Genomic DNA, 25,600 nt, shown 5'->3' with positions numbered 1-25,600 from the left:
AAATATCTTTTTTTTAGGAACTCAGTTTACTTCCTTCAGCATGTTTTTCAATGACAGATTGTGACCTTTCTTGAAAAAGTTGCATGGTTGTCTTGTTTGCATTTCCCTAATGTCAGCTGCCAGCCATCTGATTTTTTTATGTGATCTGCTTGAGTAAAGGTACCTTCTCTGTGGGCAGGTACTCATAGATCACTGTCAGGTAATCTTCAAATCATGAGTCATTCTGTCACAGCTTAGGCTGGTTTCTACCATTAAAATGCAGATAGAAGTGGAGGGTTTTACTGGGCTGGTTGGTGAGTAAGACTAATGAAAAAGCCAGTTGATACTTTGTCATAGTATGAGCCACAGGAAGTGATAACCATGGCTGAGTCGAGATCCCCTCAGTAGCTGCTGTTCCAAGACTACCTGATTTTGGAAACTTAGTGCCAATGGAGAGAATGAATGAGTGGACCAGGGATGAGACAAAAGAGGGTCACAGAGAGAAGACAGAAGGGAAAATCAAAAGAAGCAACATGCATTTGAGGGAGGAAAAGGTCTAAGGAACTGCCTTCATTAGTATTAAATTAATAAAGCAAATAAAAGGAAATTGTATTTAAGGTAAAGGAAATGATTTTGTGCATGAAGTATTTTCTTATGGCTGAGGGTCTTTATCTAGTTGGAGAACAGAGATAAGTAAATTCAGTACTATTATTTCAGTAATTCAGATTGATGTTTTTAGGGTTCAGTTATCCTGGACTGTGCTTTTTTTCCTAATCAACCCAAAGCAAGTAATTTCCTTGCTGGGGTTAAATTACTGTTCCATCTTGTCTGGCATTGTGATCTTTCTGCCAGAAAAATCAGAAAACTTCTCCCAAATGAAAAATTCTTTCTTAATCCCATCAAATTAGATTTTGCAAGGTGGGCTGTGCCTTAAAAACGGGAAGTTCTGTTACTGCAGGGAACTGGAGCTTTCTAGCCATGTCCACTGCTCTCCTTTCAGGTATGAAAATTCCATGCTCTTGCTTTAGGCATTAATGGATAAGCTGTCAAGCCTCTACTTTTACCGTAGTGCTTTTTTTGCAAAGGGACTAGGTGTAGTTTTGCACCTTCTGATCATGTGACTTCTCTGACCCTGTTAACTGCTCCAGTCCTCCTGCAACCAGGAGAAGCCAAGTAGCCTATATCTCTTCTTTTTTCTTTAGTTTCTGGAGAGTGAGGAGGAAGTGGATGTTTACATTGACACAGATGAAGAGTTTTGTAATGGACGAATCACTATCTTCAATGGTTCAGGTCCGCCCTATTTTCACAGTTACCTCTACATGAAAGGTAAGTGGATTTTTCCAAAACCGTGTATGGATGGGATCCAGGAATCAAATGTCCAGAATCATCATCTTTATTTGCTCTTAGTTCTCAGTTTTTGCTCCTTTTTTTATTGCTGCTTCTTTTATTTAAAACAACAAATAAAAAGACAGCTCAGTGTCAGAGGTATCTTTGCCACTGAGACTTGACTGTGCCTACTTGGTATGGGCCTAAATGGTTCACTCTCAGCTATGAAACTGAAGTCAGAACAAAAATACTTGAGTAGTGCATGTATTTCTATATTTTCCTTTTGTTTCACTAGTTTTGTTCTGTTTTTTCCTATGATTGAAATCGGGCACAGCTTTGTTTCTCTCCTTCAGTTCCTTTTATTGGTGTAGGAACTGAAGTGGCAGCTCTTCCTGCCCGGGAGCAGGCTCAGCATGGAGGCATGACCCCCATTGCATGTCCACTGAAATGCTGCCTCGCTTTTGCAGGAGGGCTCATGAACCCGTGGCGGCGGCGCTGGTGTGTCCTGAAGAACGAGGCCTTCATGTGGTTCCGCACCAAGCAGGAGGCCCTCAAGTCAGGCTGGCTCTACAAAAAGGGCGGAGGGATGTCAACGCTTTCGCGCCGCAACTGGAAACGCCGCTGGTTTGTGCTTCGCGAGTCCAAGCTGATGTACTTCGAGAATGACAGTGAGGAGAAGCTGAAGGGGACTATCGATATCAGAAGGGCAAAGTGAGTGCAAAAGCAAATCCCTTTGATCCCTAGTATTCACTCTCTAAATCAGCAGTGAAGGGTCCAGTGCTGCTGTTCATTGGCCTGTGTATCTCCCATGGTGCTTGGAGAATCAGAAACAAAGGAAGGAAAAGGCAATTACAGCATCTAGTTTTACTCTGGAGGGAGTCTGCAATTACTTGATAGTTCTTTTCCCAGTCTTGCCTTTCATAATCCAACAGAAGCTCTTTCCAAGCCATGGATGGAGCCAGACCAGGAGGGGCTAATTAAGTACATACCCCATGCGTTCTCTCCTACCCAGACTCCATCTGTTTTCTGGCTTCTCCAGGCATTTCACAGAGGTATTATGAAGCTCACAGCGGGATTTGAATTTGGCAGCATGTACTGTGCCTTTTCCTGAGTCCTGAATGCTCTTTCTGCTGCCATAGTCAATTCCTCAGCTCTTGCTGTAGGAGGACAGACTGGTCACCTATTAGCATTATGCAGACCCATAAACTGCCAAAAAGAATGGCACACCTGACTTTGTAAGCAGATCTGTGTATCAGCCTCCCTGTTATCTCTTCTTCCATTTAGTCTGCTGGTGTCTTGAAAATCCATATAATGCCTTAAGCCTTGGTTTTTAACTGTACAGATCTTTTTAAACATCTTGATGTGTATTGGCGGAGTTTTGTATTTCTGTCAGAATTACAAGCCATCCGAATCAGTGCTTTCCCTTCTGTGTGGTGAAGGGTATGATGTGAAAGAATCAACCAGATGGAAGTCAGGCCTGTGAAAGGTTTTTAGCTTTGGCTCTTGTGCTTTCTTGTGTTCCAGAGAGATTGTGGATATTCATGAAAAGGAGAATGCCTTGGACATTGTGACAGAAGACCGAGTTTACCACATTGTTGCAGAGTCACCAGAAGATGCCAGGTACAACAGGGAGTTTTGTTAGGTTTGTTCATTCAGTGCAGGCCTGACCCTGCTACTCATGGGAGAGTTTGAGAAACATAATCAATTCCCTTCTGCTGGAGAAAAGGGGGGATTTGTTCCAGAGTGTCATTTCATGCTTCCTGGGATGCATCACACCTACTTTGGGGACTTGATGTTACAGCTGCCAAGGTTGTGGTTCAGTCTGGCAGTCACAGGACTGCCAGCTTCTCATGTGGCTGTGAGCATGTGGAATTCAAGGGTTACTTCAGCAGACACACAAACCTTAATATAAACTGGAACATCTAATAGCTGATTTATTTATTTAATGGAATCTTGAATCAAACAAAAAGTCTATTCATGTTGTCTGTAAATGATTGCGAGAGCAGCTGGGTTTTATCCAGGAGACAGAAAAAGGCTGCAGCTTATCAGAGTCTATAGTGTCATCTGATAAAATCTTCCCAGTGCAAAGCAAACAAGTGACTCATGTCCTTCCTTCTTGGCATCCTGGCCAGACAGTGGGAATCAGTTGTTTAAGGGCAGGTTGGACAACCTGTCCTGGCTATGCAAAGCCAAGTTAAGAGGTTACTGTCCCCAGCCACTCATGTCTTCCCACTCTTACCAAGGCTTTTGCTCTCTCAGCCCTGACTGTGTAACTGTTTCTCTGATCTACTGGTTCTCTGAAGTTATTTAGGGTTCATTATTATTTTGATGTAGGAGAGAAAGGGAGAAGGCGTTTGGAACAATTTAACAGAAATAGACTGAAGTACAGCCACAGGGACAAGAAATGGGCAAATGTAGGGAGCAGTGGTGGAAGGAGCAGTAACTTCTTAACCCAGAACTTCCACAACTGCAGTAGGCATGCCCTAAGATAACACTGCAGAATTGTTAGGATGAGTGTACACCAAATGTGGCCTCTGTCTATGCCCTATCAGTCTCTCTTCTGAGGGAGAAGTACCAGCACTTGCAGTAGCAAAGGGCAGATTAGCAGATGTCACAGAGTATCTAGTTTGAGAGTCCTTCATGAAGTATGGATGTTTGCTGATCTCACTGCAAGCTGCAGATAAGAATCTGCTTTTTCTGCAGCAGTGATTAGCCTCCAGATATGTCTGTAAGAGAAGCCCTTTCGCAGACAAAAAACTTCACTCCAGATTCACTTATAAACAAACCCATGATTAATTGCCAGCCATATGACTTTCAAGTTTATTAGCAGATCAGAGAGAGACTAATCAAGAAGCTCCCAGGCGTCTCTAGGACTCTAGTCCAGGAAGATTCCCAGCTAACCCTGTTTTTACAAGTGCTGTATGCTCTTTCAATCTGCTGACATGGGCTCCCTGTAAAGCCACTGCCTGCTTAAGAGTTCCTTGAATAACAAGTGGAAAACTGGATTTTGCAGGAGCAGCTGTCAGTGGGTTGAAGAACGTGCACAGAATTTTCATGGATAAATAAGGAGGAAGGAAGACATTGGAATCTGGTATGATCAGCCCAAGAGATATTTTGACATAGTATTCAGGAAATTGTGAATGAAGAAATTTTCCCACTGAAATCTTTCCAGGTTCCTTGATCGTGTTCTCGAGCCAGTTTCACTACTGGAAGTTTAACTCTGGTTCTGTTTTGGTTGGCAGTGGTTGGTTTAATGTTCTGAGCCGAGTACACAGCGCTACAGCACAGCAGCTGAGGGAAATGCAGGATGAGCAGGCCAATCCAAAGAATGCTGTGGTGAGTTACTGTGCAACCAGCCTGTGGGCATGCTTGGAGCCCTCTGTGTTTAACTATTTGTGCAGGCTTTTCCAGCATGTGCAGTGCTGTACTTCTAAAGCAGTGTAAGAAACTTGGACATTGGTAATTATAAAGAAACAGCAAAGCTGGTAGCAAAGAGGGTAAGCAGAGGGGAACATGGTGCTTGTTGTGGGTTGCTCAGCTTGAAAACAGATATCTCTTTTCAGTTGGAGGAGGAGAGGGAGGCTGTCTCACACAGATAAAATGTCTTTGGATGGGACTAGTCTGGGTCACAGTTATTCCAGACAGAAGATAGCAGTTGGGGAAAACGGTGTATTTATGTATTTTGTCAGTAGAGAGATAATAGCTAAGGTTATTTCAGACCTTCATAATACCCTCTGGAAACTTGTAACTGTTTTTCCTCCATTTCTGTGGAGTCCCTTGCACGTCTTATGCTGTTTAGGGAGCAAAGATGACTCACTTCTGCCTTTCTTGTGTGTTCATTTCTGCTCAAGCTATTGGAATTCAGATGAATGGTTCCAATTCCAGTCCTATTCACCGAGGAGAACACCTGTAATCTAAAATGCAATCTGTTTCTTCTTCACTCTACAGGGAACCCTGGATGTTGGGCTTATTGACTCTGTCTGTGCCTCAGACAATCCTGATAGGTGGGTACAACAATCTGACCATCTCTTAAATCAGAAACTCCCTACAATATTTTTGTGGGTAGGTCCAGGTTTCCTTTGGGGTTTGCATTTGTTTAAACTCATACATATTTTTCTCCAAACAAATAAACATAGCTGAAATCTTTAGCTTGTTTCAACCAATGTCACTTCATAGGCACAATGTCACTTATGAAGTCTATATATGTATTGTCTTCAAATCAGAGTTTCTCCTACAGCTCCTAAAAGTGAAAACAGCATAATCTCAATGTCAGAAAATTTTAATTTTATCGACTACTAGCACTGAACAAAAATGTCCAGCAAAAGCAGCACTTTCATTTTTTCAGCAGAGTAATTTTGAGTTAATTTTGTAGATTTAGGGGAAAGAAACAGCACTGTGGAAGAATAATGGATGAATTTAGAAATACATATTATTCTTGATATCTTTGCAATGCAACAGAGCACAGACCTTTAGCTAGTTAGTTCAGATAAGAGATGATGGGACATTTCATATCACTTTATGTTAACATTTAATTATTTCCTACATATTAACAGGTTCAGCCAGGGCCAAGATACTCACCACGGTGCTGAAGTAAAATGTTAGCTATTAAGTCATTTATCTCTGTGGTCTGGGGACAGAGCCCTGGGCTCTGACACAGGTTGCTAGGACTTTGTTTTTAGTAGTTTAGAAAATGCATTTCAGAAGTGAACTAAGATTTCATTGATGAAAACATTTTAGTCAGTTCTCAGCCTGTATTCCTCAAAATTAATCTGTGAACCTTCAAAAACTAGGAACAAATAGTATGCTTAACATTTGAATTTGTTTATGTATGTGCTGAGGTATGCTTTTCTGGAATATCAGTGCTTGAAGCAATGTTACACAAATTCTGAGCAGAATGCTTATTCTCAACCAACATTTTTATGCAGCTGATTTTGATCTTCCATAGGTTTATGCATTTCTCTAACAGAGCTTGATTGCACCTTTTGCTTCATACTTGCATTCTACTTTTCAATTTCTCTGTTTTCTCATAGAAATCTGGTTTTGCTTTCAAAGGTTTATGGGTCTATCCTCCTGGAACTGGTCATACTTCTATTTTTCTGTTTTCCTGTAAAGCATCAATTCTGTACAGAATTGGGAATACTATTTTGGTAGATACAGTTGCAAGGGAAGGACAAAGTCATCCAGGAGCAGCACAACAGTTTTTCTTCTGTTTTGTTAGGATCAACTCATCCTTTGTAAAACCAGTCCCAAACATGTTTTAGCTGATGCTACTGAGACCAGTGTTTGCTATTGCATCACTGGTTTTAATAAGTACAAGGAGAATGGCTGTACCAGCTCAGCCCAGTGGTACAAGCACTGGTTCATTCTGATCAAAGTCCTTTGCTAATGAGCCAAGGACATTTTACAGTTGCTTATTAGCTAATTAATATTTTCTAGTCTTTGGAAGTAGCTTTTGAAAGATGTTCCGTTTCATTTAGCTGGTCTCTGTATTCGTCAGTTGACAGAGCAACTGAAGAAAAGATGATCTTAAGTATTTCTGCACTCCTCTGTAGTTTGTATTCAGAAAGTCTTTCTGTTTATGGGAAGGTAAAAAGCATGACTTTGGGTGTCATGTATTTGCATGGTTATGACTAATTTTAATGCTTTTGTTTTCTGGCAGACCAAATTCTTTCGTGATCATCACAGCCAATCGTGTGATTCACTGCAACAGTGACACTCCTGAGGAAATGCATCACTGGATCTCCCTGCTGCAGAAACCCAAAGGCGAATCCAAGGTGGATGGCCAGGAATTCCTTGTGAGAGGTGAAAGGAAATACATGCAATTACATGTGAAACTCATCTTCTGTTTATAATCTGACAGGGAGACTTGATTGTTGCCAGCTCAGTCTAGGGTTTAGCTGCTCCCCAAAAACTGTCATTCTCTGTCCCCCTCTACCTTCCTGCCTGCTGCTTGCCATGTCACGTGTGTGCTAGCCTTGGCTCTTTTCTAATTCCCTGCCAGGTGGGAAAAAAAAAAAGCTTCATATGTTTAATTTTCTGATTATAGTTCTAGCCTATTTAAAAATGTCTGGCAAATGCCACCAGGGAGTAGGAAGGAGCATGGCTGCTGATGAAGAGCAGCTGGCTTAGATGGACTATAACATGACACTGTGGCTTTTGTTGGCAGCTCAGTTCCTTCTGACACCTGTCATGTAGAGAGGGAGGGAGGGAGAGAGATCTTTGTGGATCTTTAGTTGCTGTTCTCAGCTAAACTAACTAACCTGGTATGGTAGACAAAGTGAGATGAGAGAAATTCTCTGAGGTTGAACAAAAGGTTTAAATTACATCTTTAGTCAGAGCTTAGTTGAAGATGGCAGAGCCTGAGTAGGGATCACACATATACTGCAAAATATTCACCCATTTTTAAAAATATTCTTAAATTTCCTCTATACTTCGAGCTCATCACCTAGTCTTAAATGTATGAAAACACTCCTGATGCAGTCTTTGGAAAGCAAGTGATGAGCAAATTGCCTTGCATCTTGCAGAAATGTCTATGAAGAAATAAAGATCATGGCAAGAAGAACAGGAAGAAAAGGGTCACCAAAATGTGGCAAAAGCCTTCCACCGTAGTCTTAAAAATTTCAAGGAGATTTGAATGATACAAAGGAGACTATTAGACAACAGTTTGAGTACCTTAACTTCAAAATATTTAATTGCAAGGCAACGGTTCTTTTTATCTGGTATTGTTCATTAGTCAAAGAGAAAAAGAATTGATTCTTTGCAAAGTATGCGAGGCTCTTCATAATAAGATGTCTCTGTAACAGCAGAGTAGACTCAAAGGCCTATATTCAGGAAGATCTATATATTTTTGTTTTTTCTGAGCCTCTTGGTTCAGTCCCACTGTTTCTGAACATTTTGCCTTGTGGGTGGACATTGCTGTTTACACCTCTGAGTAGAAAATTATCTTTTTGACAGCCTTAGCAATGCAGGCTGTAATTTTTTTCTGTTGAAGTATTGAATTTTCTTAATCTTTTTTTCCCCCTTTATTGTGCAACAAATCTAAAATGACAGTGAAACTATTTGCCCTGACCACGGGAGCAAGAGATGCACGCAGTGACATGTTTGTGTTTCCGTGCCAGGCTGGCTTCACAAGGAGGTTCAGAGCAGCAACAAGATGTCCTCTCTGAAGATGAAGAAGCGCTGGTTCGTTCTGACAAACACTGCCCTCGACTACTACAAGTCGTCCGAGCGCACGGCTGCCAAACTCGGGACGCTCGTGCTCAACAGCCTCTGCTCCGTGGTGCAGCCCGATGAGAGGGTCTTCAAGGACACAGGTGAGAGGGACAAGGTGGGAAAGAGCAGGCTCCAGGTGTGCAGCTCCTGAGGAGGGGATGGTGCAGGGCTGTAGGGGTGTGGCATGTTGAGAAGACGGTCTTGATGTCACCTGAGGCTTTGTGTCGGGCTGCAAATGTCTCTGCCCATGGTCACTGTAAGAGATTTGCAAAGTGTGCAAGTGACTGTAAGTGCCTCACACCTGACACAGGTACACAGTGCTGATGTTTCTCACTGAATAGAGCCACTGCTTATCTCAGTGTTCCCCACGCAAGGTAACAGGTGTGAGTTCCTGTAGTGGACAGTAATTATTAGTACATCTCAGAACTGTCGCTTGTAGCATGACCTACATTTGTCTCTGGGGTCAGTGTTAACCTCTTAAACAGCAGCCATCCCATACACTGTAAGGGATGTAAAGTGCATGTGTTATGGTACCACTCAGCTTGATAGAAACAAAAGATAGCAAAGGCCTGTGTTTGCTTCCTGTGCAACATGACAGAGCTCTGGGAGGGCAGGATTTGGCGTGATCCTCCACTACTTGCCTTAGGAGTTGGAAGGGAACCCAGGTTATGTGCTGAAGAGTGAATCCCCCAACAAAGACTGTGAACCTTAGAAAAAGACTTGCAATACTGGACATTTGAGTACTGGAGTTGTCTGGGATACCTTTACTAAATACTTCCAGCTTCCAGCCCTTTGAAAAGTGTGATGAGATTAAATTTATTCTGCTCATTCACAAGAAAGCGTCCACATTTTTGGTATCAACAGATGTCTGGGGCTGCCTTCAGCAGATAGAATTGCCGTCACCTTGACACATGCTCTCAGGTTGTCAAACATATTTTTAAACGTTCTGAGAGTTGATTTGGCAATCTGACTAGGTGCTGTGTGTAGAGTGGTCATTTCTCAAGTGATTAGCAGGATGGTGGAGTCCAACTGCTGTCTGTGAACGTGAGCTGCCTGGTTGGCAGGCAGGTAGTCAGGTTATACTGCAAGGTACTTCCATCTTGGGAAGCTGTCTTTGTACCAAAATCTGGACTGGGACTTCCCTACTGATAAATCTGTTTTGGCAATGGGGTTGTTAATGTCCTAGTGGATTTTAACCAGGCACACTGTGTACTGTTATGAAAGCAGCAGGGGTTTTACATCAGCCACAAGCCACAGGCAAAAAGACAATCAGTGATCTCTTAATAATCAAGTCCAACCATTAGCCTGACATTGTCAAGTCCACCACTAAGCCATGTCCCTAAGTGCTACATCTACACATTTTTTAAATGCCTCCAGGCTGGTGACTCAACCAATTCCTTGGACAGTCTGTTGGCAGTCCTTCCCTCTTGTCCTATTGCTTGTTACCTGGGAGAAGGGACAGACCCCCACGTGGTTACATCCTCCTTTCAGGTAGTTGTGGATAGTAATAAGGTCACTTTTGAGCCTTATTTTCTCCAAGCTGAACACCCCCAGCTCCCTCAGCCACAAGTCCTCAAAGGACTTGTGCTCCAGACCCTTCCCCAGCTCCATTGCTCTCTGTGAGTGATGATCTGCTCCATAGCCTTCCCTGGTATCAAGCTGAACTGATGGACCTGTGGTTCCCCAGATTCTCCTTCTGGCTTTTCTTGCAGGTGGATGTCACATTTGCTAACCTCTAGTCAGCTACATAATATGGAAGCCAGTTTCACCTTCCAGCTTTGTTTCCACCTTTGTTTCTGCACAGGCTACTGGAACATCATCGTGCACGGGAGGAAGCACTCCTACAGGCTGTACACGAAGCTGCTGAATGAAGCCATGCGCTGGGCCTCGGCCATTCAGGGTGTCATTGACAGCAAGGTTCCCATAGAAACACCTACACAGCAGCTCATTCGCGACATCAGGGTACGTGGCATCTGCAAATTCCCACATGGGTTGCGAGCAGCCAGACCACCACTGGCCTAACCCAGTCATTGCTGAGAATGTGGCAAAAAATGGGGTTACTGTCTTAAGGGGAAAATGAAAAAGGGTAAAAACAAACTCACACAACTGTACAACAAAAATAATCAAATATGACATGAATTTATTTTGCTAGCTGATCTGCATAAGTCTAGACTACAACTCTATGCAATTAAAAATTTCATGCAGGATTACACTATCAAGTATTTGCAAATCTCTGCTCCATCCTTTCTGCTCCTAAGCATCCTCCAGACACAAATACAAAAAAATTCCATTCCTACCAGTCATCCGATATTGATGTACCCTGAAGTTCTCTTCATACCTTAGGCTTGCATGGTTAAATATCAGAGTAAAGCGTGGAAAGATAATACCCTTTAAAATACCATAAATTTACCACAGGAGTAATTTTTGAGAATAAACTTACCAGAAACTTTGGCAAATAAACCTATAATCATTTAAGAAGACACACCAAAGCAAATTTCAGAAGAAATGTGTTTGTGATGAACTCTAAACTAGATGCAATTAGATAGTTTGTATTTAGGAAGAAAGAGCTGGGAGTGATTGTAGAAAACCAAGGAAAACTTCAGCTCGGGATTCAAGGACAAAAGGAACATAGTGTATTAGGAGTCTTGGACAAAATGCAGAAGAGTGTGATCCAGTGTGTATGGTAGTGACAAGCCCAGATTTTGAGCACCATGGAGCATTTTGGTTGTTCGTTCTGTAAACACATAGAGTACAACCAGACAAGTTGAGAACAGGCTCATTGTTACACACTGAAAATGGTTGATGTGTGGTAAGAAAGTCCATTAACCATGTCCTGTTGAGAGCTTGAAGGACATAGGAGAGAGGGATCATGCCAGATATATTATACAAGCCACACTTGAAGGCAGGATTCTGTGCTTGGTGACCTATGGGATGATGTAGCATGGCTATTCTTGTGTTTAATTTTCAGAAATAACGTACAGGGTAATTTTCAGATACAGATTATGCTTTGATCACTTAGTCCCCCTAGACACCTCCAGAAATTTAGACAAAGGTGGTTGAGCTTGAACCTCACTGTGTAAGGGCATCCTGCAAAGGACTGTGTCTCTTTGAGGATAATGATTTTTTTGCTTTCCTCTCCAGGAAAACAGCACAAACTTAGAAGTAGTGGAACAGACGTACAGGAGGAACCCAATCTTGCGATACACCCAGCACCCCTTGCATTCCCCACTGCTCCCATTACCCTATGGAGATGTCAGTGTCAACTGTAAGTATTTTACCCAAGTGGCAGAATCCACTCACATTTTGAGGGTCAGTGAGGAGCCTGAGCACCCCAAAAGGGGCCTGTAAGCTCTCTCTGTTCAGGTGAAGTCTTCTGGGGGCAGTGTGGCCCACAGGGTTCAGGGAGGGAGCAGTCCCTTTCTCTTCCTTTCTTCTTTGGACTGTGTTCCATTTTCATTGCCTCTTATCATGGGAACATTGAATCTTAGAGTAAATGGGGGCAGATAGTTTTATCATCCATCCAGGGGACACGCAGCCTGTCATCCTTTAGCCTCAGCTGGGTTGCGGGTGGCTCCAGTGGAAATACTACAACAGGATTACATCGTGCAGCTGGAAACGAAGTAGTATTTCTGCAGAAGCTGCTGTAAAACCAGACTAAATGAACCCTTTTTTCAAAAGTGTCAGAAACGTGAAAGAGCTGGAGTAATGGGCCACCAGAAACCAAAGTGATTTGTTGATGATTACAGGCTGTTTGACATATTGAAACTGAAGGCTGGTAAAGAACTATAGAAGAATGTCTCATGTGGAGTGACTGAGCTACAGAATCTTTTAAGAAATTAATTTCAATCAAAGCAAGGTGTTTGGGAAAAACAGTCTGCCACACAGGTAGTGATCTAGCTGTGCTTAGGAAAGTGAACATCAATTTGCATAGCTTTATGAAAATGTCAACTGTAGTGGTGAGCACAGAAACAAAACAGCTAATGTAAGGTTTTGAAAGCTTAGAAAAGGAAAAATAAAGTCTTTGTGCAGCTGTATATATATTGTGCACCTGCATCTTGAGTGCAGGATACAGCTTTGCCTTCTACATCTCCTCAGAGATATAGGAGATGTAAAAAATTCCCAAAGTTGATCAAAGGTACTGAAGAACTTGCCTACAATTAAGTGACTAAATAGAGAGCAGGATTCTTCAGCCTCAAAATGAAGTTTTTAGGGCCAGAAGACTGTCATGGAGAAAGTGAAAGGATACTAGAACTGTCACAATACAAGGATTCAATTACATGGCAGATTAAAAACACAGAAAAAAATTTCTGAAATACAGGAAAAATACAGAGCAAACACACTGTGGAACTTATTTTTAGAGCTGTGTCTTTGTATTGTACAGTTAATACATGGCCACTGGGGAGGCAGTGGCTGTACAGGAGATTCAGAAGGACCTAAAGCCCCAGAGATGTGCAAAGGAGAATGCAAGCCTGCATCTGAATGGTATCACACATGTCTGAGCAGTTCAAAAAGCAGACATTTAGATGGTCAAAAAACTCAGGTTCTGGTGTAAGCATTTTAAATCTAAACAATAGGTATAAGATGCATTTGAGGTAGAGCAATTTGCTTAAGTTCTATGTTGGTCCAGGGGTCAAAGCTAATACAGGCACAACACAGAATTTTGGAATTACACAAGCCAGGCTTCAGTGGCCACATTCCAGTATCTTGATTGCAGACATTGAACCCTGAACTACATTTCAATGTTCATTTCCCTTAAAAATATTACTCTGCTTTTCTGTGCAGTATATCCAGAAATTGATTGGGAATGGTGACAAATCAGATGTTGGCAAATACAAATTAAAATTGCATTTGAACATTTGGAGAGGAAGCATTAATGAACTTAAAGTATAAATTTAAGCTCAGGATATGCGCTAATGCTCAGGTTGCTGTTCTTCTGTGACAGAGGAGTACAGTTGACTCTAGTACTGCTGGGCCAGCAGAAAATGAGGGAGATACTCACCTCTTGTCATCTTTGTGGTTGTTCCCCAGTGCAACAAGAGAAGGGTTACAGCAGCTTACAGGATGAAGCAGTGAAGATCTTTAACTCCCTTCAGGAAATCGAGACAGTGTCGGACCCCATACCCATTATCCAAGGCATCCTGCAGACCTGCCATGATTTAAAGCCCCTCCGTGATGAAGTGTACTGTCAGCTCATCAAGCAAACCAACCACATGCCACATCCCAACAGTGCTGGGAACCTGCACCACTGGCAGCTGATGACCTGTATGAGCTGCACTTTCCTGCCCAGCAGAGGGATCCTGCGCTACCTCAAGTTCCACCTCCGAAGGTGAACGTCTCTTTTGTCTCTTCTGTTTGCATCTTGTTTCCTTTTGCTCTGCTGATCTTCCACTGACTGTTGTAGTTACCCGTCTCACCCTCTTGCTGGGCCAACATCTTCCTGTAGTGCTCCAGCCTCCTATCTTTGCCCAAATCTTACCACCAGCTTTTCTGTGTATTCATACTCCCTCCTTGCCACCCATCTGTTGTGCAAGTTACCCAAACAGAATACCATGAGTGTTGCAGTGGATTTACAGCTGATGACCTGCTGCTTATTAGTGTACATATAAACATTATCAAGCTGCAGGAAAGGTGAGGTCTGTACTTTCATACTCGGGGAAGTCTATCCTACCTTGCAGCTGGCACAGGCAAAAAGCTTACCATGAAGTAGGAGAGATACTATAAATCCAGTTTATAATTTTTCAAGGTTTCTTTAACTGAGCACATAAAGCTTATAGTTAGTATTTTTAATCTGTTTTGACCTCCCATTTTCATGAAATAAATAATTTACATTTTTTCCCAAGTGATCTTCAGCATCTAATGCAGCTTTACAAGGCAGTCTGCGCTGGGCCTGATCTACAGCTGTGTAACCTTGCTCCGTTCCTAATGATGAGAAAGATCAATAAAATCTATTTGATTCCTTGCAGGCTAGGAAAGAGTGAGATGAGTTTTGTGTCAATACATCAAATAGCTACATCCATGGCCTGGGTGTAAGAGATGCAGATACTCCAAGGAGCCATTTCATTCTTTTACCACTAGAGTTGCAAATAATGTTATACTTAGACCTACTGGTCTTGGAGAGAAGAGAACAGTGTACAGGCATCTGCTTTCTATATTCTTAATTCTCAAACATACTGTAGAGGTGGCTCAAACACAGCCAGCAAATTAAAAAAAAAAAAAAAAACAACCAAAAACATTAAGAATAAATAAAAAAGTTTACATTTGATTTCACAGTTTTTATTCTCAGTTTTGTAAATTGACATTGTCAGTCCTGCTGTGTTCAGCTGTCACTAAACTCCTGAAACTTTGAACTGCTTATTTCATACATTGCTGAGAAATGCCACTTTAGTGTCTTTCAAATGACCAGCAAAAGCAGATTGTATTGTTTAGGAAATAAGCTTGATTTTTGTGTGGTTGCATTTGACATAAGCATCTCTACAAAGCTCTTTACTTGCAGTACTCTCATTTCTAGGGTAATGAGTTGTTCACTGTGTAATGGTTTTTTTTTCTTCTCTTTACAATTAGGGTAAAAGATCTCTTTCCAGACTCAGAAATAGACAGGTATGCACAGTTCATAAGTGATTCCCTGAAGAGAACAAAGACAAGGGAGTTCGTGCCCTCCCAGGAGGAAATACAGGCTCTTCTTACCCGTGAGGAAATGACCACGACAGTGTATTGCCATGGTGGTGGCTCCTGCAAAATAACCATCAACTCCCACACCAGCGCTGGGGAGGTAATGCAGCAGTAGAATTAACCAGATGTGAGCACATCTGTGTCTGGAGAGTGGGTCTGTTGAAGGGACACCCTTTTCCCCTTTATTTCCTGTTTTTCTCTCTTTTTTTTTTTAATGACAGCTCTTTTGCTATATCTTTAGGCAAAGTTCAGCTTATTCTACAAGGCCAGTGCCCAGGTTGTAGAGTATCACTTGAAAACTGTGTTCCAAAATCTAAACACTTCTGGTGTTCCGCCCTTTGTCTGAAACTTGCTAAACACAGGTTTCTGGACAAGGAGAGATTCCAGTTCATAATGGAATCCTTCTGAGAGGGTTGTTCCACCAGTAACTTAATCATTAGCAGGTCAGAAGCAGGATTCCAGGTTGCAGTAGTCATGTCTGTGAAAACATTAGTGCTAAACAGAGCAGAAAGTGGAATTGTTACTAGAGGAACTGAGAATGTCACAATGACATCTGAATCCATTATGTGCCTATATCTTGTGCAGAATTTTAATTCCCCCATCCTCAGAAGGGTAGCAGAGATTGAAAAGATGCAGAGAAGAAAAGCAAGGATGATCAAATATAAGTAATGACTTAATTGCAGGGAATAATCCCTCAGGGTTGGAATTCTTTAATCTGAAAACATGGTCTTTATGGGAGAAATGTCATGGAGATGTATGAAAGGATAGGTGTCCTGAAGAGGTACTGATTGTTCATTGGAAAGGGGGAGTGGTGCCTAAGGTGTGATGTGTCTGCTTTTGCAGGTGGTTGAAAAGCTGATCCGAGGGCTGGCCATGGAGGACAGCCGGAACATGTTTGCACTCTTTGAACATAACCAGCAGGTTGACCGTGCTGTCGAGAGTCGGGTGATTGTGGCTGATATCTTGGCCAAGTTTGAGAGGTAAAAGAATGCTTCATTAAACCTTTAAGTCCTAGTTGGATGTAACACTGGATTTCAGAATCCGGGGTTACCTTCAGGTTGTGATTTGCACTGTGGACATTCCAGTACCATGGTACTTCTCCTTACTGGTTTTTTCCCTTCTCATTCTCTTTTATGTTTTCCAGACTGGCTGGATCTGAAGAAGAGGAGGAGGAAGGACAGTGGCAACTGTATTTTAAGCTTTACTGTTTCTTGGATATTGAGAATGTTCCCAAAGATGGCGTGGAATTTGCCTTCATGTTTGAGCAGGTAAGCAAACTCTGGGAGAATTATTTGGTTTCTAAGGTGGCAAAACCACCAAAATCCAAGAGGATACAGAGAACTGGTTTACCTTTCATTAGAAGTGGGAATTCTGGTTGTAGCAGAAGAATTTAGTGTGTTGGATTTTTGCCTGGAATCTACTAAGCACTGTGAAGTTTTCTAGGGAAGATGAGTATTAGAACAAAAGCAAGAAAAAGTAGCAAAGGCTTAGAAAAACAATGAAACACTAATAATGATATTTTTTTTAAACTTGGTCTTTAATTTTAGAGAAATTAAAGAGAAATTCAGGTAATGATTTATGAGAATCATTAAAAGTAGCTTCTTGCTTACAACCTCAGTTGTACCAAACTCACTCTTGACAAGGCTTTCAGTCCACACAGCTTTAACTGGCAAAGAGAAGTAACAGTAGGAGAGTAGGTGTTACCCAGACATTAGATGGATGTGCAGAAAGCCTCATTAATAGATTTCATGGAGACATCAGGTGAAGGAGGAAGAGGTGGGAGGTGCTTTTGTGTAATGAAACTTGAGGTTGAGAATCTTGAATTTATTATATATTACACTGGTGTTGAATATAATATTCACACAGGAGCTGTAGCTGGTACAGCACAAAAACAAATTGCTTCAATTCTGGTCTCTCCCATCTATTCCAGACCTAAAAGGTCCTCATTGTAGGACTTTCTGTACAGGATAGGAGCCCCTCAAAGATCTCTGTCGTGTTCAGGCTTGAAGAAAGGGCTGTTCCCCCTCCTTATCAACCACTTGCAGACTTTGACATATTTACTACAATGTCTGCTCTGACCTCCTGAATTATGTCTAGCCTGCTGGGATCAGCAGATGTGACAGGAATCTGTACATGGACCCAGATGGGAATAAAGTGTGCTTTTGCTTTCTAATGAGTTTGGGGAACTTCTTCTTTGTAGGCTCACGAAAGCCTCATAGCTGGTCATTTTCCTGGGCCAGAGGACACTCTGCAGCGTCTGGCAGCTCTGCGACTGCAGTACCTTCATGGAGATTATTCCAAAATAAGCTGGACCCTTGATGGAATCTACCCAGTTAACAGGCTGAAATCCAAAATACTGCACTCAACAAAGAGTAGCAGCACCAGCCACACTCTGGAGAGGAGACGGACCAGCTTCCTTGAAGGGACATTGAAGCGTAGCTTCAAGACAGGGTCTGTAAAGAAGCAGAAGGTGGAAGAGGAGCAGATGATGGAGATGTGGGTAAAAGAAGAGCTTTCAGCTGCTCGAGCAAGCATAGCACAAAAATGGACCAAGCTGCAGGGCCTCTCTCAGCATCAGGCCATGGTGAAATACATGTCCATTGTAAAGGAGTGGCCAGGTTATGGGTCAACCCTCTTTGATGTTGAGGTGAGTGATTAATAAACTTCTAAAACCACAGCTGAAGAGAGGTATCAGTCTGGAGAACAGATAAAGCTGTAACGGAAGGGAATTTTGGGAACTGGATACATTTTGCCTTAGTAATCTCAGGGAAAGCTTGCAGTAGCACAATACCCAAGAGTCATGATGCAGACAGCTAAGAGCAAGCAAGGCAGGGCATCCTGGTAAATGGAGGGAGACAATGGCTTCCCACTTTGTTGGAATAATGGTGGAAAGCGGGAGGAGAGAAGGGTTTAAGAAAGCAGTGGCTGGTGAAGACAAAATAAAACAAAGCTCTGCTGCTCTTGCCAGCAAAAAGTGCAATCCTGGTCTGCAGCAGTACAGCAGAAACTGGGCAGACTGGAGCATGTACAGCACCATGCTCAGCCTGCTACAGTAGGAAGCCACAGTTCACTTCTGTCAGTTTTGCTGCTGCCGAGGTGGATCACCCTGGGAAGTTGCTTGCACTCACTGCATTATCTGTAAAATTAGAAGTGGAATATTGGCTTGCTACATTACTTTAAAATCTGATGAGAGCTGTTCCCTATTACAATTATTTATTACTCAACTAGTATTTGACTCACATATGTGTCACTTCCAAATCTTTGCAGCAGAAGTGCCTCCAATATAGATTCTGCAAGTACCCTGGTTTGTGTATTGAATTGAAATGTCCTATAAGAGCTAGAAACAGAGGGCTTTTTCTTGAATGGAAAGTTATTTGATCCTCCACTGCATTTATGCAAAAGGTCATGTTTCTCTTTCTGCAGTGCAAGGAGGGTGGATTCCCCAATGATCTCTGGCTTGGCGTCAGCACAGAGAATGTGTCTGTCTACAAACGAGGGGATCCTAAACCATTAGAAACTTTCCAGTATGAGCACATTGTTTTCTTTGGAGCACCACAGCCTAACACCTTCAAAATTACAGTGGATGAGAGAGAAATGTTCTTTGAAACCTCCCAGGTATGTGAAAGCACACAGCCACTTCAATTAAGCTTTAAGGAATAGAGAGGTTTCTGTGCAGCAGCTCTTGACTAATGGACTACACAGCCAGTAGAAAAGATGGAGGCAGGTTAAGCCTAAAGGGCATGGTACCTCTTCTTGAATACAGGGATGAACAAAAAAAAATAGGTTGGTTAGAAAGTGAAGGAGGTTGATTGGTATTCCAGTGCATCCAGGGTTTTGAGTTCTGGGTGCTTTTCAGTTTGGCTGGGGTTTTTTTTCTCATTCCTTTTGAGTAGATGAATGGGGAGTTCCACAAACTTAAAAAAAAAAAAAGATAGAGTAGAATAGAAGTTGCTTTTCTTTGAGCTAAAAATATTTTAAAGTGTTGCTAGAGCAGCTCACAAACTTGTCAAGCCTTTCTGTCTTACTATCATGTTCACATTTAGCATTAACATGCAAAATTGATTGTGTCATGACTTTGGAGAAGGGAAATCTCTTTCAGCAAAATGTGCTGGATGCCTCAGTGCACTGAGGTTTTCAAAGTGCTTACACTGTGTTGCTGTTTTCTCTCCCCAGGTGGGTGAGATAATAAAGATCATGAAAGCATACATCAACATGATTGTGAAGAAACGCTGCAGTGTCAAATCAGCCACCAGTGTGGACAGTCATGCAAGCATCTGGACTAGGTGATACAGATGAACTGGCACTAGTTTAGTCATGGGTATTTGCAACTTGCCAGCACAAGTGTAGCAAAGATGTTTTTTAAGAATTCAACTGACTACTGTATTTAAAACCTGAAGTGACATCTACAGTACCATAGGATTTGCACCTCTGCCCAAAGACATTAAACAGTTACAGCTGTTGTGAAATACTAATGACCCAAAACTTGTTTTCCCCTTGCTTGTTTCATGAACAATTTATCTTAAAGAAGCAAAGTCAGAAGCATCCTCCTCCTCCGTGTCCACCCTGCTGCTTTCACTATCACCTGTCCTACTGGCAGAAAAATTTACAAGGATCGTTTCTGCAGGACAGGAGACAGACTTAAGCTTCCTTAAGAATTTTAAATATGCAGACATCTGGGATCATGTGATCACAGCATGGTCTGCTGAAAGAATATTTATTTATTTTGCAAACAAATCTAAAATATAAATCACTGTGGGTTTGTTTTTTTTTTTTTTTTTTCTCCAGGATATGCTAACAATCTGATCTGGTCTTAAAAAGAAAAAGCTTTTGTATAATTGAAGCCAAATGGTCCAACGGAGAGGTCAAACTTGAGAGAGTATTAAACAAAGAAACAAATAAAAAACACCCAAGGTGGTTGTTTGCCTTCCAATTAAAGTTCACAGGTACACAACTGTAAAAAGTGGCCCTTTCAGTTAAACTACTAAATACTCCAGTCTAGGAGAAAACCCCAGGGATTAGCACCACTGAAATAGGCCCTAAGGTCTCAGTGCAACAGCACCTCTTGCATAAAAAATAATGACTGCTGTTCTCCGGTACAGCCCACGAGGGGAGATGGTTTTAGTAGCATTTCCAGAAGAGCTGCTCTTCACAAACTCCAGGTATTAGATGGAGGTTGGAGATTTATGATGAGCAGCTTCCTTGCATTAAGATCCTTCTTTCTTTAGGGGGGATTTTAGGGTGACTCGAGTCCCTGAGCTTAGTTTGAAGTGAACTGTTCCCTACTGAGTTAATAGGTGCCTAGATAAATTGTTACAGGCGAGATTTTTACTTCCTCTTTACTGCAGTAAGCAAATGCCAAATCCTTCACCCACCCCAAATTTTAACAAGAACTGCTCACATCACTGAATCCCCAGATCCCCATCGAGTCTCCTCTAGGTCTTTAGTCCTCGGCAGAACTTGAAAACAATTCTGTTTTGCCAAAACAACTGCTTCTTGGAGGTTTTTATAGCTACCTGCAATTTGAAGAAGCAGATATTTTTTCTTCTCCATGAAAGACAGTCATCTTCAGTCTCTTGACTTCAGAAAGTTGATTTAATTGTTTAAAAACTATTCAGTATCAGTCCCATCATAAATTAGTTGCATTAGCAAACAAGAAACCTGGTGGTGAGCCATATTCCATGACCCTTATGTAGTCTTGGGATCCCAGAATGCAAAGGCCCATGAAACTGCAGAGCTGTGTGTAATGTGGGTCTTCTTCCACATTTAAAATTGGCCATCTCCATTTCTGTAGCAGCAGCAGCTAAGGCCTGTTAGCTATGAAACAGAAATTGCATAGAAAAGTAGGAGTCAGTAAGGAACAGGTTCCATTCCAATTCATCATCAAATTGTGCCAGTATTACTAATACTGTGTTGCAGAGCACTACTTTTGGGGGTGACAGTACAAGAAGAAATACTGTACATAACCCCTGCTCCTCTCATTTCCACTACACTGCAGCACGTGCAAACACACCGTGCACTTGCTACACAATCAGCCAAAGAGGGTGGCCCCTGCTGTGCATCATCCCTTCAACTGGAGTTTTGCCTTAAACAGTGTCACTGATGGAGCCCACAAACACCCCCTTGTAGTCACAAGGAATTAAAAGATGACCAGGTCACAGATGGGAGAGAACAGGAATGCAGAGGCCACCTGAGAAGCCACACTTTGTATACACTGCATACACTGGCTTGATCTCTAATGTATCAGACTAGGCTTGATTATCCATGTCCTAACTCTGCACTAGCTCTGTGTTCTGGCTCTTGGGTTGCTGCAGGCAGCTTGAACCCACTTGAAACACAACTCCCACTACTATTTGTTGTAATTTTGCTCATTTCTATTATAGAATTCCTTCTTCTGTCTTTTTTAATTTGTAACTGGCTTTACAAGATGAAAGTTTAATAAATTATTGGATTGCACAGGCTGTATTCACTTACAGGCATTGTGTGCCCTTGTTAAGGGGTTTACTCAGAGCTTAACACTTGAAAAGTGTAAGTGAAAAGCAGGCATCATCAGCACGAGGATACAACAGCCCTTCCTCCCAGAAGCAAGCTGTGGGGTCAACAGAAAACAGTTTGCTGCTACAGTGGGGAAGGTTTGTTTCCAACTTCTGCTTTTCTCTCAGGGGCTGGGTCACACGTTTGCTCAGTGGGAGATGTCCCACTGGTTCTGAGACAGCCAAGCAAGGAATAAATTTTCTCCTAAGACCCAGTCCGTGGGATCAGCTCCATACCTTCCCTTCAGCACCTCCAAAGTCACTACTAACAGAAAATCACTTCTGGCTCAAATAAGCTGCCAATATGCACTTCCCACACAAGTGCGTGGCCTAGCCATCGTACTCGCCTAAGAACTTGTGTTACTGAAGTAAACTGGGACTGGTAGCAGCTGAGCTCTCAGCAACACAGACAGATCATACCACTAGCAGACAAAAGTTCCTTCAATCCATACACAGGTATGGAATCCAAGCAGTGATGCATAATCCCCATCATTATGCTCCCCTTTATACCTTGGTCAGATGTACTGAGAGCCTCAGGACCCTGGAGATCAGTCTATACAATATCACTTCTAACTGATCACAGATTCTATGTTCTTCATCTTTATCCCCTTGCATAGATTTTCTGGGTCTTTATTTGAGGCTGCAAATGCCTCTGCTTACTGCAAGCTAGCCAGTCTCCTTTCTGGGCAGCTGTTGAATTTCAGACTGCACTTCTATCATTAACACATCTCTATGAAGACAACAACCATGCACTACTGCAGGTCCAGTGTGACTACAACAATACACACAAATGCATTTATTGAGTGGTAGCCATGAATAACAGCCCAAAGTGGTGCCCAACTAAAAGCCTTCTCTGACTCCCTTTTTAAGTGTTTGATCACACTGTCAGGTTGACATGCAGTCCCTCTGGGACTCCATCCAAGTATTTCTATAACAGTTAATTCAAGTTTGAATGCTCTGTTTATTTTATATGAACTAGTTTCTAGACAATTAATGATCAGCACCTACATCATAAACATGAAATGGTTTACACACAAAGACACTGCCTCAGGTAAGTTGTTTTCACAAAGTCATGTGTCTAGTTATTATTGGCAGTAAACTTGAAACATTTATTTGTACCTGGTTTTAAAACACACAGCCTCTCCCTGTGTAAGAAGAGTAATGCCTGTGCATTTGCTTCAACGTAACATGCTCCCCTTGGGCCTTTAAGCAAATCTCACACAAGAATCCCAGCCCTCCCTGTAAACTATGAACTCCTAAATCAGTAGGATGCAAATTTGCCAGGCTCTTGGCTACCTTTTTTGACCAGGGATTCCTAATGCACAGCTGGGATACACCTTGTCCCCATTCCCAGTCGGCAGCGAGGTGGAGGGATCACCAGGGACAGTCACTTAGCCCAGTGCCAGCTCAGCGCTGCTCCAGCACGGCTGTGACACCCAGCTGGGAGGAATCCATCACATGGAGCACCAAGATTCCACAACCCTGCTAGGTCTGAATGCAACCCAGAGCAAAGCAGTCAGGTGCTTGATTCCTGCTTCCTGCCAGATATCTGCTACCCAGCACTGGCTTGGGCAGCCCAGCCAGCTGCAGAACAGAACTCTGGTGCTCCAGAGCCCTGCTCCACCTCCTTCCTACACTGCACCCAGGGACACGTCTGGGACCCCTCACAGCCCTCAGGCACTGGCCCCCAGGCCTTCCCCAAAATGCTGTGAGGGCTCAGGATTACCAATACAAACATGTTCTTACTGTGAAAGCAAACACTTAAAAATCCTGAGGGACTATCATAGTGGAAGGTGAAGAAGATAAACTCAGTTGGCTCTGTACTGGGTTAGACACTGGGCACAGTTTTTGCCACTAATGAAGCACACACATCATTAGGAGCAACTTACCTGTCTTGTTCCTTTCTCCTGTTGCAGCGTGAGGTTGAAGGCAAGGCAGCTGCCTGCTGTGGGGCACAAAGGCACTGAATCTGCATGGGAAGAGATACCTTGGTTGAAGAAGGTGTGGAGGGAGTTTCTTGGGGCTGGAAGAAGGGAGAAGTGGCTGTTGTCCAGAGCAAACTCCCTGCTGTTTTGTCATAAATACTCGGGCCAGGATCAGGAGAGCTGCTCTCAGCTTTCTTGCTTGAAGAGGAGTGGTACAGACCCACCCTGCCAAGGTTGTGGTGTCCTGCTGCTACAGGATGTTCCAGCTATCCACAGTGCCTGCTGCAGCCCTTTCTCTGCAGCCCATGGCAGTGTTCCAGCCTTGTGGCTGCTGCTCCTTAGAGGAAGTGGTGCTTTCTGGTGCCTTTCCTGGCAGCTTCTGGTGGTACAAGGCTGCCTGCATGGATCTTGTGTCTGCATGGTGTGTTCTCCATCTGCTAGCTTAATGGTCAGTGCTGCAAAGCAGGTGAGAGAGGAGAGGTACAAAGAAGAATGGTGTCCCCAGGAGACAACAAAAGATGGAATTTCAGAAACCCACTCTTTCAGCTCACAATGCAAGCTGTGGGCAAATGTGACTACCCATTATCCACACCCATTTATAATTCACACTCTCATTTAACACAAGACACTCTTCAAATACCCAGATTATGTTTATGAAAAAAAGACATTTCAATGAAAGTTCAGTTGCTAATGGTGATGACATTCACTCATGCATATTTAAAAACCATCTCAACCCACTACTTTGTAAATTTAATTTGAATATGCATATAAGGCGTGTTAGCTTTAAAAAAGTGTAAGCACCATGGCTTTGTACAATTACCTTCTCTGAAAAGTCTTCTTAAAGGGAACATGACACACTGCGTTTGAAAAGAGAAGTTTTATAGAAAGCAGGAGCAGTACTCTTACTATCTGTATGAGTGTCCCAAGACACAGCATGCAGAAAAATATCTCTGTTCTCATTTGTTCTAGCAAAAAATGCATAAGAGGCCAGCATAATTCAGGAAGCACATTTTGAAATAATTATTTTGTATTGCCAGAATCCACTTTTTTAAAAGTCACCTTGGAGTAAATGACTCTATTTATGATGAAAAGTAGAAAAACAAAGAACTGTAGTACTGTTTGCAATTAATAGTCCCTTCTGCATTGGTAAAGAGAAATCCAAAAGAACTTACAGTCTGTGTTGCAGTACTGTGTCATCACAATAAAAATCTGGTATCCTCCCCTACCCCCACAAATCTGTAAAAAAATCTTAGTTACTGACAGATATTACGATAGATTGTGCAGGAATTTTCAGTGTGCAAATACCATTGCTGTGGTTTAGTCATAAAGAATATACCCAAGATAACAGTATTTTATAAGGCATTTAAACTGTGCACCATTTGCAAGTTAATTTACTATTAACAGAATATTCCCTCTACTACTTTGTCAACTCTCATTGTAAAACTCAGAACTAAATGGGAAAGGTCCATTAGAGTGGCAACCGAATTTTAGCAACCAAATTTTATTCTCCAGTAAGGAATCTGTTTATCCTAAGCTCAGTTCCTTAATATTGCTCATAGACCTTGCTTTAAAACTGTGCGGTGTCTGTTCAATTTGGTCAATAAGAACTTTATGTACTTCTTGCCAACAGAATGAATTTTACTAACTTTAGAAACCTGGGTGTTATATATCCCACTATGCACACACAATGGGATATATACATACTCCATACACACAGCAACAGCAGATGCATGAAGGGCCCAAACAGTAGTTCCAACTTGTAGCAACAAAATTTTTCATGTTTGGTCTTCATTTATTTGCAGCCATACCACAACCAAAAAATCACTAGCAGGCCATGAAATTTACTTACTCCTTTCAAAAATGTTTACATGTAGAACATATGTCCAAAGCAACAAGCAGATGGTGCATTTGGTTTAAAGGAAAAATGCTGAGAAGTACAACAAAAGTATCAAGCCCAAA

General features: G+C 42.2%; 1 protein-coding gene across 3 annotated transcripts in view; it reads left to right on the top strand.

Moving 5' to 3' along the window:
• Positions 1–21,639, top strand: part of LOC135308974 (unconventional myosin-X-like) — an 87,761-nt gene extending 66,122 nt beyond the window's left edge. For all 3 annotated transcript variants that reach the window (XM_064434750.1, XM_064434751.1, XM_064434753.1), the window contains 16 exons: positions 1,182–1,305; positions 1,773–2,016; positions 2,830–2,925; positions 4,548–4,641; positions 5,254–5,309; positions 6,965–7,107; positions 8,424–8,618; positions 10,322–10,479; positions 11,659–11,782; positions 13,546–13,843; positions 15,079–15,286; positions 16,030–16,166; positions 16,331–16,454; positions 17,387–17,833; positions 18,610–18,801; positions 19,360–21,639. In XM_064434750.1, coding sequence (XP_064290820.1) covers positions 1,182–1,305; positions 1,773–2,016; positions 2,830–2,925; positions 4,548–4,641; positions 5,254–5,309; positions 6,965–7,107; positions 8,424–8,618; positions 10,322–10,479; positions 11,659–11,782; positions 13,546–13,843; positions 15,079–15,286; positions 16,030–16,166; positions 16,331–16,454; positions 17,387–17,833; positions 18,610–18,801; positions 19,360–19,473 — 2,754 coding nt within the window. In that variant the 3' untranslated portion in view covers positions 19,474–21,639. The remainder of the gene's footprint in view (positions 1–1,181; positions 1,306–1,772; positions 2,017–2,829; positions 2,926–4,547; positions 4,642–5,253; positions 5,310–6,964; positions 7,108–8,423; positions 8,619–10,321; positions 10,480–11,658; positions 11,783–13,545; positions 13,844–15,078; positions 15,287–16,029; positions 16,167–16,330; positions 16,455–17,386; positions 17,834–18,609; positions 18,802–19,359) is intronic.
• The last annotated feature ends 3,961 nt before the right edge of the window (positions 21,640–25,600 follow it).

The sequence above is a fragment of the Passer domesticus genome, chromosome 10 (genome assembly GCF_036417665.1).
Source record: "Passer domesticus isolate bPasDom1 chromosome 10, bPasDom1.hap1, whole genome shotgun sequence".
Classification (NCBI taxonomy): domain Eukaryota; kingdom Metazoa; phylum Chordata; class Aves; order Passeriformes; family Passeridae; genus Passer; species Passer domesticus.
This window is presented reverse-complemented; position numbering and strand designations above follow the sequence as displayed.